Source organism: Salmo salar, chromosome 21 (genome assembly GCF_965601325.2).
Source record: "Salmo salar chromosome 21, fSalSal1, whole genome shotgun sequence".
Lineage (NCBI taxonomy): Eukaryota > Metazoa > Chordata > Actinopteri > Salmoniformes > Salmonidae > Salmo > Salmo salar.
In genome coordinates, this window is record NC_138311.1 from 42622558 (window position 1) to 42636006 (window position 13449).

The 13449-nt window shown below is 45.6% G+C and overlaps 1 protein-coding gene across 2 annotated transcripts in view; it reads right to left on the reverse strand.

Annotated features, from left to right (window-relative positions):
• Window positions 1–1800: 1800 nt before the first annotated feature.
• The window catches only part of LOC106582337 (integrin beta-5), a 101438-nt gene continuing 89789 nt past the window's right edge, over window positions 1801–13449 (reverse strand). For both annotated transcript variants that reach the window (XM_045704805.2, XM_014165323.3), the window contains exons 12-15: window positions 11116–11216; window positions 7901–8020; window positions 4567–4733; window positions 1801–3898 (exon numbers count right to left, since the gene is read on the reverse strand). In XM_045704805.2, the coding sequence (XP_045560761.1) occupies window positions 3803–3898; window positions 4567–4733; window positions 7901–8020; window positions 11116–11216 (484 nt within the window). In that variant the 3' untranslated portion in view covers window positions 1801–3802. The remainder of the gene's footprint in view (window positions 3899–4566; window positions 4734–7900; window positions 8021–11115; window positions 11217–13449) is intronic.

Sequence of the window (13449 nt, forward strand, 5' to 3'; positions counted from 1 at the left end):
TGAGGAGAGAAGCACATGGTGAGGGTCGTCATGGTCGACAGCAGAGTGCTGGGAAAACAGGGAGGTGTTACTAACGCCTGCTACGTTAGGAAGATGTTTCTTTTACTCCTGCTAAGTTAGGGAGGTGTTTCTTTTACGTCTGCTAAGTTAGGTTAGGGAGGTGTTTCTTTTACGTCTGCTACGTTAGGGAGGTGTTTATTTTATTCCTGCTACGTTAGGTAGGTGTTTCTTTTACTCCTGCTAAGTTAGGGAGGTGTTTCTTTTACGCCTGCTACGTTAGGGAGGTGTTTCTTTTACGCCTGCTACGTTAGGGAGGTGTTTCTTTTACGTCTGCTACGTTAGGGAGGTGTTTCTTTTACGCCTGCTACGTTAGGTTAGGAAGGTGTTTCTTTTACGTCTGCTACGTTAGGCTAGGGAGGTGTTTCTTTTACGCCTGCTACGTTAGGGAGGTGTTTCTTTTACGCCTGCTAAGTTAGGTTAGGGAGGTGTTTCTTTTACGCCTGCTAAGTTAGGTTAGGGAGGTGTTTCTTTTACGCCTGCTAAGTTAGGTTAGGGAGGTGTTTCTTTTACGCCTGCTAAGTTAGGTTAGGGAGGTGTTTCTTTTACGTCTGCTACGTTAGGTTATGTAGGCGTTTCTGTTACGTCTGCTATGTTAGGAAGATGTTTATTTTGAGCCTACTATGTTAGGGAGGTGTTTCTTTTACGCCTGCTACGTTAGGGAGGTGTTTCTTTTACGCCTGCTACGTTAGGAAGGTGTTTCTTTTACGCCTGCTACGTTAGGGAGGTGTTTCTTTTACGCCTGCTACGTTAGGAAGGTGTTTCTTTTACGCCTACTACGTTAGGAAGGTGTTTATTTTACGCCTGCTACATTAGGAAGGTGTTTCTTTTACGCCTGCTACGTTAGGGAGGTGTTTCTTTTACGCCTGCTACGTTCTATATGATCAGAGGACCATACATGAGGATGATGGACTTCTGCTTATTGGTTAAGAGGGAGAACAGATGTTTGAACACACGCACACACAGAACAGCTGCCCTGGTACCTGAGGTTCAGAGCCACACACAGACACAGCTGCCCTGGCCCCTGAGGTCCAGAGCCACACACAGACACAGCTGCCCTGGCTCCTGAGGTCCAGAGCTACACACAGACACAGCTGCCCTGGCCCCTGAGGTCCAGAGCCACACACAGACACAGCTGCCCTGGCACCTGAGGTTCAGAGCCACACATAGACACAGCTGCCCTGGCACCTGAGGTCCAGAGCCACACATAGACACAGCTGCCCTGGCCCCTGAGGTCCAGAGCCACACATAGACACAGCTGCCCTGGTACCTGAGGTCCAGAGCCACACATAGTCACAGCTGCCCTGGTACCTGAGGTCCAGAGCCACACATAGACACAGCTGCCCTGGTACCTGAGGTCCAGAGCCACACATAGACACAGCTGCCCTGGCACCTGAGGTCCAGAGCCACACATAGACACAGCTGCCCTGGTACCTGAGGTCCAGAGCCAGACACAGCTGCCCTGGCCCCTGAGGTCCAGAGCCACACATAGACACAGCTGCCCTGGCACCTGAGGTCCAGAGCCACACATAGACACAGCTGCCCTGGTACCTGAGGTCCAGAGCCAGACACAGCTGCCCTGGCCCCTGAGGTCCAGAGCCACACACAGACACAGCTTCCCTGGCACCTGAGGTCCAGAGCCACCCCCCCAATTCATTTATGCCTTTCTTAGTTAACGTTCGGTGTCACCCTCCACCACTTACAGTTCATTTCCTTCAAAAACAACTACAGACCAGATGTTAATTTTTGTTATTTCAAAATGTATAATTTCACGATTGCTACACAGGTGAAACTGCACAGGTAAAAAATTGCAAGAGGGTCACCACAGGGAGTAAACATCAAATAAGTGGGCTATATGTTTGCTTTTATGTCATCCATTTATTGCTGTTTTCTGTATTCCTGCTTTGTGTGCAGAATGACGTGTACATGTAGTAGTGTTGTAAATCTACTGGTCTCTATTGGTGAATTATCATTGCTGTACAGGAAGCATGCTGGTGAATGTACATTTTACTGTTGAACTCACAAAGGTCTGGGCTACTGCATTTCCCCACATGGTGCCAAGACACAAGTAAGCACAACGCAACTGTGAGACAGTTATTATGTGACTCTTATTACATCCACACACTCTCTCCCTTTGTCTCAAACACACTCTCTCTCTTTCTCTCTCCCTTTGTCTCAAACACACACACTCTCTCACTTTGTCTCAAACACACACACACACACACACACACTCTCTCGCTCTCCCCGTCTCAAACTCACTCTCTCTCTCCCCGTCTCAAACGCTCTCTCTCTCTCTCCCCCCTTTGTCTCAAACACTCTCACACGCACGCACGCTGGCACGCACACACTCCTTCTCTCCGCCCTTTGTCTGTCTCTCTCTCTCTCTCTCTCTCACACACACACACACACACACTGCTCACCATCACAAAAAAAGGTCACAGAACACATTTGACGAGCAGTCATCCCTCCCAACTCATACTGAAGCACTTTCATTACTCCAGTGCCATGTTAAAGTCCTGCCTCTTCCTGTGGGAATGGGTGAGGGAGAGTTATGTCCTATGTCAACACAGCTTAGAGGCCTTCCCAGCCTCTCCACCCACCCACCCTCACAGCATGACAGCAGGGTTATTGCAGCCATACTTAATAGTAGCCTGGGGCCAGATCTCTTAGTGCTGTATCCAAATGTATCTATTTGTTTGGCAATGAAATGACCATAGGGGTTGGATACAGCACAAACAGATCTGGATCCAGGCTAACTAAACAGATCAAGACTAGAGTGCAAATGACGTGTAACAACAACACAAGGAGAATAGAGAGATTCTTAGTCACTTTATGAGACTCTCCTAATAACATCATCATCTGTCGTGTAAAACAAGGGTAAGAAAACTAGTGCTCTTTTAATGTTTAGTACCATGATGTCAACGTCATCGTCACCCAAAAATATGTGCTCTTTTTATGTCATGAACCTGAACGACTCCTGCAGATGTAACGTTACATTATTGAATATTTCCACTTGTTATGAAGAATGATGCATAGTTGACTGTCAGGAAAGGCATTTTTCAGAGTAAAAAAAACAAAAATATAAGTTGATGCCTTGTCTGTCTGTCTGTACAATGTATATATATATATATTGCTGCTTATGTGAAGGGGGAGTTAAGGTTTATGTACTATAAAGTTGGTAAATTCACTCAAATTGTCAGTGACAGACATGGTTTCATTGTTCTGTCTATGAAGTCCATTTTGTTTATATAACATCTGCTTGTTAGTTGGAGAAAAGACTCGGAGGAGCACATATTTTTTATCTCTGTCCTCTTTAAACAAGTTCCAGACCAAGAGTCCATGAATGTTGTTGCTCGTCCTCTGGGCTGTATTCTACTGACATCAGTAAATCACACAGGGCAGACCAGAGCTCAGTAAAGCACACAGGGCAGACCAGAGCTCAGTAAAGCACACAGGGCAGACCAGAGCTCAGTAAAGCACACAGGGCAGACCAGAGCTTTCAGTCACATCTCATCACGTCATGGCAGTGGGTAATTTCCCTTCTCAGTCAGGGAGAGAAAAAAGGCCACAGGTTCCCCAGAAACAATCCAGACTACTATTTTCACTTCTGTTTCAGTCCGTCATAAGTCTTCGGCAGATCAGATAGATGGTTGAGTTAATTTCTTCATTTCCCAACCCTCTTGGTTCTCTACTTGGACCGGTCCTGCCGTGCCCCCCGCCACACCAACACCCCGTGAGGAGGAGGTCAGTGGGCTGCTCCGTTGTAAGACTTGCTGTACATACTGAAATCGGTTTCTACATAGTCGTTGGAGATGGGCTGCTTGTACAGGGGGTTGGAGGCCTGGGGGGGGGGGAGAAAAATGGGTCAGTCAGTTGATTAAAATGCACATGTCGAGGCAGGGTGGACATTTGAGGTGCAGCCTCTGAACTTTGGAACAGTCAGTTTTCAAAACAACTATCTACCTAACTGACAGCTGTTGTCCAAGAAGACATCTGATGGTTTCAATCAACAGATGTTTTATTCTCCTGCGGATGCTTCAACTTAGGCTGTTCACACTGATCACATTTAAGTGGTCATACCGATCGTATCATACACAACTATGTTCCCATCCCAGATCCTACATATGTCTTCAGTTAGCTGGAGTGTTATGATATATGGAAACTGTTCCAAAGGTACACCACAATAAGATTCAATGACCTTGAAATTCCACAACTGTTAGACGTCTACATTACGTCTCAACATTTAAAATGGAATGTGCATATATTCTATCCTTCTCAGACATGCAAGAGTCTCATTACTTCTATAGATCTACTCTGGCCCAAAACAGTCAGTAACAGTAATTCACAGCCTTTCATTTGATAGATACTGTAGTCAGTGTAATAGATAGGACAGTTATCCTTCTCATTGATTCCCATAACTTACAGTATTTGGCAAAAAACTGTCAGTCTCATAAATTCAACCTTTCATATGTAAGTCAGTGAGGTAGGCAGGTTAGTTCCCTTCCTCACCATCTCATATCGTGCGCGGGAGCGTGCGCTTTGGAAGCGGGCGAACTCTCTGCGGTCGTGCACGGTGATGACCAGCTTCCAGATGGCTAGCAGCACGATGCCCACCAGTAGGATACTGCCCACCACCGCCAGGAGGACCGTCATGGCGTCCGGCGCTGCGCCACACTCTGGGGACGGGAGGAGAGGCAAACAAATAAACAAACATAAAACAAAGGTTATAAAAAATCTGATATACACAGGAACAAAGAAAATACTCAAAGATTAAGACAAATATAGAACGAGAGATATAGACAGGAACATTGAAATAGACAGACAGACAGGATAAATAAAGAGATATCAAATTAAATGTTATTTGTCACATGCGCCGAATACAACAGGTATAGACTTTACAGTGAAATGCTTACTTACAAGCCCTTAACCAACAATGCAGTATTAAGAAAAATAAGTGTTAAGTAAAAAAATAGGTATGTAAAAAATGAAAGTAACAAAGAATTAAAGAGCAGCAGTAAAATAACAGTAGCGAGGCTATATACTGGAGGTACCGGTACAGAGTCAATGTGCGGGGGCACCGGTTAGTCGAGGTAATACAGTGGGGAGAACAAGTATTTGATACACTGCCGATTTTGCAGGTTTTCCTACTTACAAAGCATGTAGAGGTCTGTAATTTGTATCATAGGTACACTTCAACTGTGAGAGACGGAATCTAAAACAAAAATCCAGAAAATCACATTGTATGATTTTTAAGTAATTCATATGCATTTTATTGCATGACATAAGTATTTGATCACCTACCAACCAGTAAGATTTCCGGCTCTCACAGACCTGTTAGTTTTTCTTTAAGTAGCCCTCCTGTTCTCCACTCATTACCTGTATTAACTGCACCTGTTTGAACTCGTTACCTGTATAAAAGACACCTGTCCACACACTCAATCAAACAGACTCCAACCTCTCCACAATGGCCAAGACCAGAGAGCTGTGTAAGGACAACAGGGATAAAATTGTAGACCTGCACAAGGCTGGGATGGGCTACAGGACAATAGGCAAGCAGCTTGGTGAGAAGGCAACAACTGTTGGCACAATTATTAGAAATTGGAAGAAGTTCAAGATGACGGTCAATCACCCTCGGTCTGGGGCTCCATGCAAGATCTCACCTCGTGGGGCATCAATGATCATGAGGAAGGTGAGGGATCAGCCCAGAACTACACGGCAGGACCTGGTCAATGACCTGAAGAGAGCTGGGACCACAGTCTCAAAGAAAACCATTAGTAACACACTACGCCGTCATGGATTAAAATCCTGCAGCGCACGCAAGGTCCCCCTGCTCAAGCCAGCGCATGTCCAGGCCCGTCTGAAGTTTGCCAATGACCATCTGGATGATCCAGAGGAGGAATGGGAGAAGGTCATGTGGTCTGATGAGACAAAAATAGAGCTTTTTGGTCTAAACGCCACTCGCCGTGTTTGGAGGAAGAAGAAGGATGAGTACAACCCCAAGAACACCATCCCAACCGTGAAGCATGGAGGTGGAAACATCATTCTTTGGGGATGCTTTTCTGCAAAGGGGACAGGACAACTGCACCGTATTGAGGGGAGGATGGATGGGGCCATGTATCGCGAGATCTTGGCCAACAACCTCCTTCCCTCAGTAAGAGCATTGAAGATGGGTCATGGCTGGGTCTTCCAGCATGACAACAACCCGAAACACACAGCCAGGGCAACTAAGGAGTGGCTCCGTAAGAAGCATCTCAAGGTCCTGGAGTGGCCTAGCCAGTCTCCAGACCTGAACCCAATAGAAAATCTTTGCAGGGAGCTGAAAGTCCGTATTGCCCAGCGACAGCCCCGAAACCTGAAGGATCTGGAGAAGGTCTGTATGGAGGAGTGGGCCAAAATCCTTGCTGCAGTGTGTGCAAACCTGGTCAAGAACTACAGGAAACGTATGACCTCTGTAATTGCAAACAAAGGTTTCTGTACCAAATATTAAGTTCTGCTTTTCTGATGTATCAAATATTTATGTCATGCAATAAAATGCAAATGAATTACTTTAAAATCATACAATGTGATTTTCTGGATTTTTGTTTTAGATTCCGTCTCTCACAGTTGAAGTGTACCTATGATAAAAATTACAGACCTCTACATGCTTTGTAAGTAGGAAAACCTGCAAAATCGGCAGTGTATCAAATACTTGTTCTCCCCACTGTATGTACATGTAGGTAGAGTTAAAATGACTATGCATAGATAATAAACAGAGTAGCAGCAGTGTAAAAGTGGGGGGGGGGGGGGGGGGGGGGGCAATGCAAATAGTCTGGGTAGCCATTTGATTAGCTGTTCAGGAGTCTTATGGCTTGGGGGTAGAAGTTGCTAAGAAGCCTTTTGGACCTAGACTTGGAACTCCGGTACTGCTTGCCGTGCGGTAGCAGAGAGAACAGTCTATGACTAGGGTGGCTGGAGTCTTTGACAATTTTTAGGGCCTTCCTCTGACACCGCCTGGTATACAGAGGTCCTGGATGGCAGGAAGCTTGGCACCATTGATGTACTGGGCCGTACGCACTACCCTCTGTAGAGCCTTGCAGTCGGAGGCCGAGCAGTTGTCATACCAGGCAGTGATGCAACCAGTCAGGATGCTCTCGATGGTGCAGCTGTATAATTTTTGGAGTATCTGAGGACCCATGTCAAATCTTTTCAGTCTCCTGGGGGGGAATAGGTTTTGTCGGGCCCTCTTCACGACTGTCTTGGTGTGTTTGGACCATGACAGTTTGTTGGTGATGTGGACACCAAGGAACTTGAAGCTCTCAACCTGCTCCACTACAGCCCAGTCGATGAGAATGGGGGCGTGCTCGGTCCTCCTTTTCCTGTAGTCAGTCCACAATCATATAGATAGGAACATAGAAATAGACAGGACAAATATAGAAAGAGAGATATATATATATATATATATATATATAGACCGGAACATAGAAATAGACTGATATAGACAAGAGACAGACCAGAAACATAGAAAAAGGCATGGACAGGATACAAAGACAGGAAGGGAGATATACACAGGAAAGTCACAAACGAACAAATATAAACAATGGCTCTTAAAAAACAGGCCTTTGTTTACACGATGACATAAATCTAATATCATCCCCACACTGTCCAATAGAATGCATGTGCACAAGAGGCCCAGCACAGACTCATAACAGTAAACAGATAGGGTCTATTTTCGTACATCAGCAACACATGGCCTGGTGTTTTCTTCCTCCATTTCTGTGAAAATGAATGTATGAGGAGAAGCAGTTGGCTGATGGTTTATGTCCATGTTTTCTGCAGCAGAGGATAGTCTTTGACCAGTACTGACCTGGCTCTTTGAGAGCTGTGAGGACTGACATGCCGTTGGCGTGTTCAGAGTACGTGAACTTCATCACACATTCGTTCTCCGTCTTGTACAGGCAGAGGACAGCGTTGGGGTCGTCTGTTTCTGTGAGAGGGGAGAAAAGAGAGAGAGAGAGGCGCTGCTGAGACACATGCAATAAAACAGCTGGCTAAACTACAGCTTCAGGGAGAGAGGGAGGAGAGAGAGAGGTGCTGCTGAGACACATGCAATAAAACAGCTGGCTAAACATACTGCTTCAGGGAGAGGGAGGAGAGAAAGAGAGAAGAAAGAAAACAAGAGAATGGGGAGAGATCCAACAGCACAACACTGTGCAAAAACAGATCAACATGTATTATTTTATTGGGAAAGCACTCTTGGATAGTGAATGATTGCACTCCACGGTAAGGACAGAGATTTTCTTTGCTTTCTTGTCCTTGCGAACTCTTTATTATTCAAATATTCTAACTGCCTTGGGGATTGACTGAGGAGCCAGACTACCTCCAGCCTTTCCCCCATAGCCACCTCCAGCCCTTCCTTCTCCCCTTTGCTTTTGGCGAAAGATACGTTTCTGGAATGTACATGAGGAATCCAATAGGGGAAGTCAGATGGTTGGAATAGCTGAGAGAGAATGCAGTAAAACAGAGCAGCCCTGGGACAGGGAGGGCAGAGCTGGGCTGGGCGACACAGAGGGAAGGGCCTTAAAATAGTTTAACAAGCCCTTCAAATCATGAGCCAAAGAGTCTACGTCTCCGCCAGGCCTGCCATCATTATAATTCCCAGACAACTAACATTAACTTATTAATACATTCCTAGGCACAAGTTAAATATATCCCGCAATGCTGAGGTGGAGTGAAAAGCTTTTTTTTTACAGTCAAAAGCCCTGCGACTCTGTTCCACTTACGGGCCATGATTTTAAAAGCCATCACGCGATGACAGTTTAGCTTTATGGTTGCAGGTAGAGTTACATGTTTGTTTTGAGGGCGCGGTAGGGAGGAGGTAGTGTATCTAAACCTGTGGCATGCTTCCCAGTCGAAACAGTTTGCGCATACAGTGCATTCGGAAAGTATTCAGTCCCCTTGATTTTTCCACATTTTGTTATGTTACAGCTTTATTCTAAAATGGATTAAATTGTTTTCCCCCCTCATCAATCTACACACAATACCCCATAATGACAAAGCAAAAACAGGTTCAGAAATACATGCACATTTTTTTATTTATTTAAAAAACGGAAATATCATATTTACATAAGTATTCAGACCCTTTACTCAGTACTTTGTTGAAGCACCTTTGGCAGTGATTACAGCCTCGAGTCTTCTTGGGTATGACGCGACAAGCTTGGCACACCTGTATGTGGGGAGTTTCTCCCATTCTTCTCTGCAGATCCTCTCAAGCTCTGTCAGGTTGGATGGGGAGCTGCACAGCTATTTCCAGGTCTTTCCAGAAATGTTCAATCGGGTTCAAGTCCGGGCTCTGATTGGGCCACTCAAGGACATCCAGAGACTTGTCCTGAAGCCACTCCTGTGTTGTCTTGGCTGTGTGCTTAGGGTCGTAGTCCTGTTGGAAGGTGAACCTTGGCCCCAGTCTGAGGTCCTGAGAGCAGGTTTTCTTCAAGGATCTCTCTGTACTTTGCTCTATTCCTGACTAGTATCCCAGTCCCTGTCGCTGAAAAACATTCCCACAGCATGATACTGCCACCACCATGCTTTGCTGTAGAGATGGTGCTGGGTTTCCTCCAGACATGTCGTTTAGCATTCAGGCCAAAGAGTTCAATCTTTCATCAGTCCAGAGAATCTTGTTTCTCATGGTCAGAGAGTCCTTTAGGTGTCTTTTGGAAAACCCCAAGCGGGCTGTCATGTGCCTTTTACTGAGGAGCAGCTTCAGTCTGGCCACTCTACCATAAAGGCCTGATTGGTAGAGTGCTACAGAGATGGTTGTCCTTCTGGAAGGTTCTCCCATCTCCACAGAGGAACTTTGGAGCTCTGTCAGAGTGACCATCATGTTCTTGGTCACCTCCCTGACCAAGGCCCTTCTCCCCAGTTTGGCCAGGCCGCCAGCTCTAGGAAGAGTATTGGTGTTTCCAAACTTCTTCCATTTAAGAAAGATGGAAGCCACTGTGATCTTGTGGACCTTCAATGCTGCAGAAATGTTTTGGTACCCTTCCCCAGATCTGTGCATCGACACAATCCTTTCTCGGAGCTCTATAGACAATTCCTTCGACCTCATGGCTTGGTTTTTGCTCTGACATGCATGCAGTGTCAACTATGGGACTATGGACGGGACACTTCCATGAAGTGTTTGCGGTCATTCAACGACAAAGTGCAGCAACAGCTAGGCCCTACATTTTTTCTCTTGAGATGTAGTGCACCAAACATCTTAGATAGATGTAAAATTGCTCGATTAAGACCCCTGCAAAAAACGTCAAAATGAATGACAGATTTCTTGATTTATCTTAGATTAATTCTGACTATTATGAAGAAGTGTTACTGGGCACGTTGTTGCTACGGTGGCTCAAGAGGGACAAACATTCATATTTTGCCACTTTTTTCTAGTTTTTCAAGCAAAGATCTTTAGGGAGTATGCAAGCACAGACATTCGCGTTGCCTAGCCGAGTTCTGCTAGAAGCAAACCAAACCTATGTATTCGGACACCTTTAGGGTGTTATATTTTAAATGGGACTGCGTGTCTTTGAACAAAATGATGGGTTTGGCTGCATGGCTGTTATTATAAGCTGCTATCAGGAGGACAGAACAGAAGATATCTGTCTGCTCTGCCACTACAGACCCAGACTGACACTCGCCAGATAATAACATAATCAGACGCCCACTCGGACTGGAGAGGGTATATTTATTTCATAAATACATACATGTGACGTGGGGGCTGTATTAGCACAGAGATGGCTAGACACTGTGTGTGTTCATGAGTGTGCCTAACTTTGGTCTGAAGCTACCCTGTCAGAGCAGCTGGGTCATGTCACATTATCTAAAACAGCTGTATGTATGGCATGTTTTGGCGAGGCTGTGCCCAGTAAGAATAGGGGACAGCTAATAGACAAGGACAAGGGAAGAGGTACAGTATGTAATGCATCGACACAACTGAAAGTGTTGCAGACGCTAACCACAGACGTTGATACTCCTCTCTATGTGTGTCTGCAGGCCAGCTGATGTTAAAGAAAGGAACAAGTCAGTGTGTTGTTTACTCACTAAGCGTTTCCACGGTGATGATCTCATCCTTGCATAGCCGCTGGCAGGTCTGATTGTCGGACAGTCTTCCAGAGCTGAAAAGCCGGCATTCGATGCATTCCCTGGAGCGGAGAGGGAAAGAGATGTCGGGAGGGAGAGAGGGAGGGATGGATAGAGAGAGACAGAGAGAGAGAGAGAGAGAGAGAGACTGTGAGCGTGGCATAATGACATACATCATACACGTGTCGTGTTCACAGGAGCACAGAGGTGAACAGACTGTGTGTGAACAGGCCTTGAGGTTAAGGTCAGGTTAGGGTCAATAGTCACACACTAAAAGGTCACCTTTTACCTGTCTTAAATAAGATCCATGTGTGACGATAGGAGCATGTTGTGAGGGTACCCCAGTCCTGACTGATAGCAACAAATTCAAATCAAAGTTTATTGGTCGAGTACACAGATTTGCATATGGTATCGCAGGTGCAGCGAAATGCTTGTGCAGTAATACCTAGCAACAAAATACTAAAAGATACACACATAACACCCCCCAAAAATAAATAGAAATATCATAATGAGCAATGTCAGAAACCGGTATATAAATATACACAGTGGCCACTGTCCTACAGACAGTGAGTCACGTTGCCGTGGCATGCTATATAAATCAGGCAGACAGGCATCCAGTTACTGTTTGATTGAACGTAAGAATGGGCAAAATAAGTGACCTAAGTGAGCATGGTATGATCGTTGGTGCCAGGCTCGCCTGTTCCAGTATCTCAGAAATGGCCGGCCTCCTGGGCTTTTCACGCATGACAGTGTCTAGGGTTAACCCAGAATGGTGCTACAAACAAAAAACATTCAGACAGCGGCAGTCCTGTGGGTAAAAAAGGGCAAGGATGGCAAGGATAGTGCAAGCTAACAGGCAGGCCACAAACAGGTAAATAATGACGCAGTACAACAGAGGTGTGCAGAACGGCATCTTGGTCCTTGTCACGGATGGGCTATTGCCGAATCCTGGTTCCTGTTGCGTCATACTGAAGGCAGAGTCAGGATTTTGCGTAAGCAGTACGAGTTAAGGGCTTGTAAGTAAGCATTTCACTGTTGTATTCGGCGCATGTACAAATAAAATTTGATTTGAGTCCATGGCCCCATTCTGACTGGTGTCAACGGTACAGGCTGCTGGCGGTGGTGGGAGGAATGTTTTCCTGGCACACATTAGGTCTCTTGATACCAATTGAGCAACGTATCCTAACTGACCTAAGACAGGGAATTGTTACTAGGATTAAATGTCAGGAATTGTGAAAATCTGAGTTTAAATGTATTTGGCTAAGGTGTATGTAAACTTCCGACTTCAACTGTGTGTGTGTATATATATATATATATATATATATATATATATATATATAAATAATCACACACAACACACACACACACACACACACACACACACACACACACACACACACACACACACACACACACACACACACACACATATATAAATATATAAATGGGTGTGCAAAGACAGCATGGACAGTATATAGAAAAAATGTGTAGAGCATAGCAGTTATATAGGTAGAGCCATGACTAGAATACTGTATATACATATACAGTATGAAAAACAGTATGTAAACATTTTTTATTTGACCTTTATTTAACTAGGCAAGTCAGTTAAGAACAAATTCTTATTTTCAATGACGGCCTAGGAACAACTGCCTTGTTCAGGGGCAGAACGACAGATGTTTACCTTGTCAGTTCGGGGATTCGATCTTGCAACATTTTGGTTACTAGTCCAACTCTCTACCACTAGGCTACCTGCCACCCCAGTGTTCAATGACGCTGTACATAGGGCAGCAGTCTCTAAGGTGCTGGGTAGAGTACCGGGTGGTAGCCGGCTAGAACAGTGATTAAGGTTCAGGGCAGGGTACTGGGCGGAGGCCGGCTAGTGGTGACTGTTTAACAGACTGATGGCCTTGAGAGAGAAGTTTTTTCTCAGTCTCTCAGTCCAAGCTTTGACGCACTTGTACGCCTTCTGGATGGTAGCGTGCCCCTGGTGATGCACTGGACTGACCGCACCACCCTTTGGAGAACCCTGCGGTTGCTGGCGGTGCAGTTGCCACACCAGGCGGTGCTACAGCCTGACAAGATGCTCTCCATGGTGCATCTGTAGACGTTTGTGAGGGTCTTAAGGGCCAAGCCGTACTTCTTCAGTCTCCTGAGGTTGAAGAGGCGCTGTTGAGCCTTCTTCACCACACTGTCTGTGTAAAGGGACCATTTCAGGTTGTCAATGATGTATACGCAGAGGAACTTGAAGCTTTGACCCTCTCCACTGCGGCCCCTTCGATGTGGATGGGGGTGTGC